This window comes from Aaosphaeria arxii, assembly GCF_010015735.1.
Source record: "Aaosphaeria arxii CBS 175.79 unplaced genomic scaffold BU24scaffold_20, whole genome shotgun sequence".
Taxonomy (NCBI): domain Eukaryota; kingdom Fungi; phylum Ascomycota; class Dothideomycetes; order Pleosporales; genus Aaosphaeria; species Aaosphaeria arxii.
The window spans coordinates 1-2,846 of record NW_022983493.1 but is presented as its reverse complement, the minus strand read 5'-3'; the positions used below and the strand labels follow the sequence as shown (position 1 = coordinate 2,846).

The 2,846-nt window shown below is 46.0% G+C and overlaps 2 protein-coding genes across 2 annotated transcripts; both read left to right on the top strand.

Annotated features, from left to right (window-relative positions):
* Position 1: 1 nt before the first annotated feature.
* On the top strand, positions 2–229 carry BU24DRAFT_360564 (uncharacterized protein; the record flags this gene model as incomplete). Its single annotated transcript, XM_033524107.1, has 1 exon — positions 2–229. A coding segment is annotated over one exon (228 nt), but the record flags the coding sequence as incomplete, so codon positions are not given.
* A 1,694-nt stretch (positions 230–1,923) lies between these two features.
* Positions 1,924–2,846, top strand: BU24DRAFT_429433 (uncharacterized protein; the record flags this gene model as incomplete). The annotated part of the gene is made up of 3 exons (XM_033529731.1): positions 1,924–2,091; positions 2,144–2,335; positions 2,394–2,846. Coding segments are annotated over exons 2-3 (494 nt in total), but the record flags the coding sequence as incomplete, so codon positions are not given.

Sequence of the window (2,846 nt, the reverse complement as noted above, 5' to 3'; positions counted from 1 at the left end):
CAAGAAGAAACTAGGAGCAGACCATCCAGACACGCTGACCAGCATGGCTAATCTTGCTTGGACATGGAAAAGCTTAGAGAGAAGTGCTGAAGCTATAGGCTTGCTGCAGGAGTGCGTTAATCTTTGCAGTCAGACTCTTCGAGCAGGGCATCCTAATCTAGTATCTTCTCAGGAAACCTTAGCTGAATGGGAAGCAGAGCAAGCAGTTAGAACTCTTGCGATAAGTTGATAATTCTGCTTTATATTATACGCACTTATTACCTTCGTAAGGCTGCGCTTACTATGGAATATATCAGAGATGTATTTGACAACAGTCGAGGAAGTTGCAAGATTAGCACGAGTCATGTTAATACTAGCAAAGCTTAATACTGACGCAACGGTCATTTGCTTTGCAGACAAGGGATCTCCTTGCGTGACAAGGATCCGATAAAATCTTGGAACGTGCCAAAGGTGAGACCGATTTTGCAAGGTACTGTACCACCTCCCTCCGACGCCAGGAAGTCGATCATCAGCCTTATGGCGCGATCTCATGTAGCGCCGCCCCGGCGGAAGCGAACCACCGGTTCGGGCTCATGTGCAATGATACGTATGACTTACCTTAAACATCTGTGTGGTTTTTTACCGTAGCATCTGTGGCTGTGCAGATTGTGTCAGTTTTCGGATGATTAGGCGTGGCCCCGGTGCGTGTGTGATTTACATTACTTAGGCAGCATACGCTAAGCCTTGTAGGTCGAATGTCAAATCGCCTGCCAAGAGCTGTTCAGGGCCTCTCCAGTCGGATAAATCCGGACTACATTCCTGTAATATAGGTTAGCTTTTAATTGCACTGAGGGCTTTGATAGATAGTGGAAGGGTGTTTTAGCTGCACCGATAGGCATGAATGATAGACGCAAACATTGTTATATGGCTTTGGAACAGGCGAAGTTGTACAGGTATGTGACGAAAAGATCGACAGCATGGTGATAATTTATGTAATTTTCTATATTTCTACTGGCTGTAGAAGTAGACATACTTGATCGACACCTTGAAACTTAAATCACCCTAATTCCACTAGATTTGAGGATCCAGTCTGACTATTTGTAGAATCCTTTTCGGCATGGCGGGTTTTTCGTTACGCAGGGACAGACGTTAGACTGATTATTTGTCGAATCCTTTTCGGCATGGCGGGTTTTTCGTTACGCAGGGACGGACGTTAGGCCCTTTTATTCTGTCTGTTACCATTACTAGGAAACAAATATTACCTGCTTGATTGCGGGCTATAGAGACACGTGTTGTTTCTGGAAGCTGCGTGAGAATGCACCCAAAGTCGTTTTTTTTGAGCGCAGGAAACTCGTGAATCAGGTAGTTAGAAACACAGAATTTGAACAAGTAGTACACAGTGTCCTGCGACATGTTTTTGAGGTCGCAGAATTTAGGGGGATTGGGTTGTTTTCTTTTAAAACTTTCTTGGGATGTGGACGGCAAGATTTATGATTTCAAGATAATAAATATAGGGGCCAAAGTGCTCACCGGAAGGTCAACGTGTTCCAATTGCGATCGTTCCCCGCTCCGAAAGCGAGTTCACCGCTTTTGTGGGGTCACGTCCTTCGAGCTTGGCACTGGTATCCTACACAGCCACCGATCATGTCCCTGGGCGTGTGGCGGACTCTTGCTGACGGCGTGCTGTTCTGAGGGCGACCAGCTGCATAGGGTGTGGGCCAATGCTTATAGTAGAGATGGAGTCACAAGCTATGCTTGCTCAATCCCTGTCCTTAGCAAGATCGGCGATGATCTTCGTCCATCAAGTAGAGGTGTTTCGGCTTCTTGATTCAATGATCTTTCCAACGAAAAGGGTATGTAACTATCAGAGTAGGTTTGTAGACGTGACAGAACTGGTTCAGGAGACTAACCCCTGCCAAAGTTGCTTCGCTTAGGCTCCCCAATGACTTGTAGTGTTCAAGCAACTTCCATCTCCCAACCTTGATTACCGTAATGCTAACTACACTATCCTGAACACAACTCGAGCAGCCCCTGGTAGGAGATATTTATTCTACGAAGTCAAAGACATTCTTGTCCAGACGACTAATACAGAGAGAAACTGCGCTTAGTAAAGTACTTATTTGTCAAGTCTTCCAATTTGCGTTTTGGTACTTATACATCACAGATCAACTCATGTACCTCAAAGACCGGCATTTTCCGAAGAAACATTTGAAATGAGAGAATGCGCTATCTGTGGGAAGAAGTTCAAAAGAAACTTTAACCTGCATCGTCACCAGACATCTCGTAATGGAGAGCATAGGCCGTATAAGTGCACAATGTGTGACGCTTCTTTTAAGCGCAATAACAACCTTCACAGGTAATATTTGCGCAGACGCGTATTGTTGTACCAACAACTAATTATCATGACCAACCAGACACCGCATTGATAATTGCCGAAACAGGAGCAAGCAGGCTATCCGCAGAACTCGTGAGGAAAAGGACGCCCCTTATAATACAGGCATGCAGGCCATGCCCAAAGATGGAGAACTAAAGTCCCCAACAATGGACGAAGAATACCATACTTCCATGAATCGGGACGACCACGCGGGGCAGGGCAAGCAACCTCCAGGAACGGGTGCTTTGAATGAGGAACACCAGCATGACGAACAGCACCAGCGGACCAAACAGACGGCAAACAGTGTAATTCAAGAGATATTCAAGAGGCGGGACCCAGAAGTGGATGAAGAATACCGTACTCTCAGGAATCAACGCTTAGAGGACCTTGAAAGGAGGTGGAACTTGCAGCAGAATGATAGGGCACAAGAAATGTTCGACCTAGAGTATCCAGCAGCGGATGAAGAGTACCGTACTCTCAGGAATCAACACTG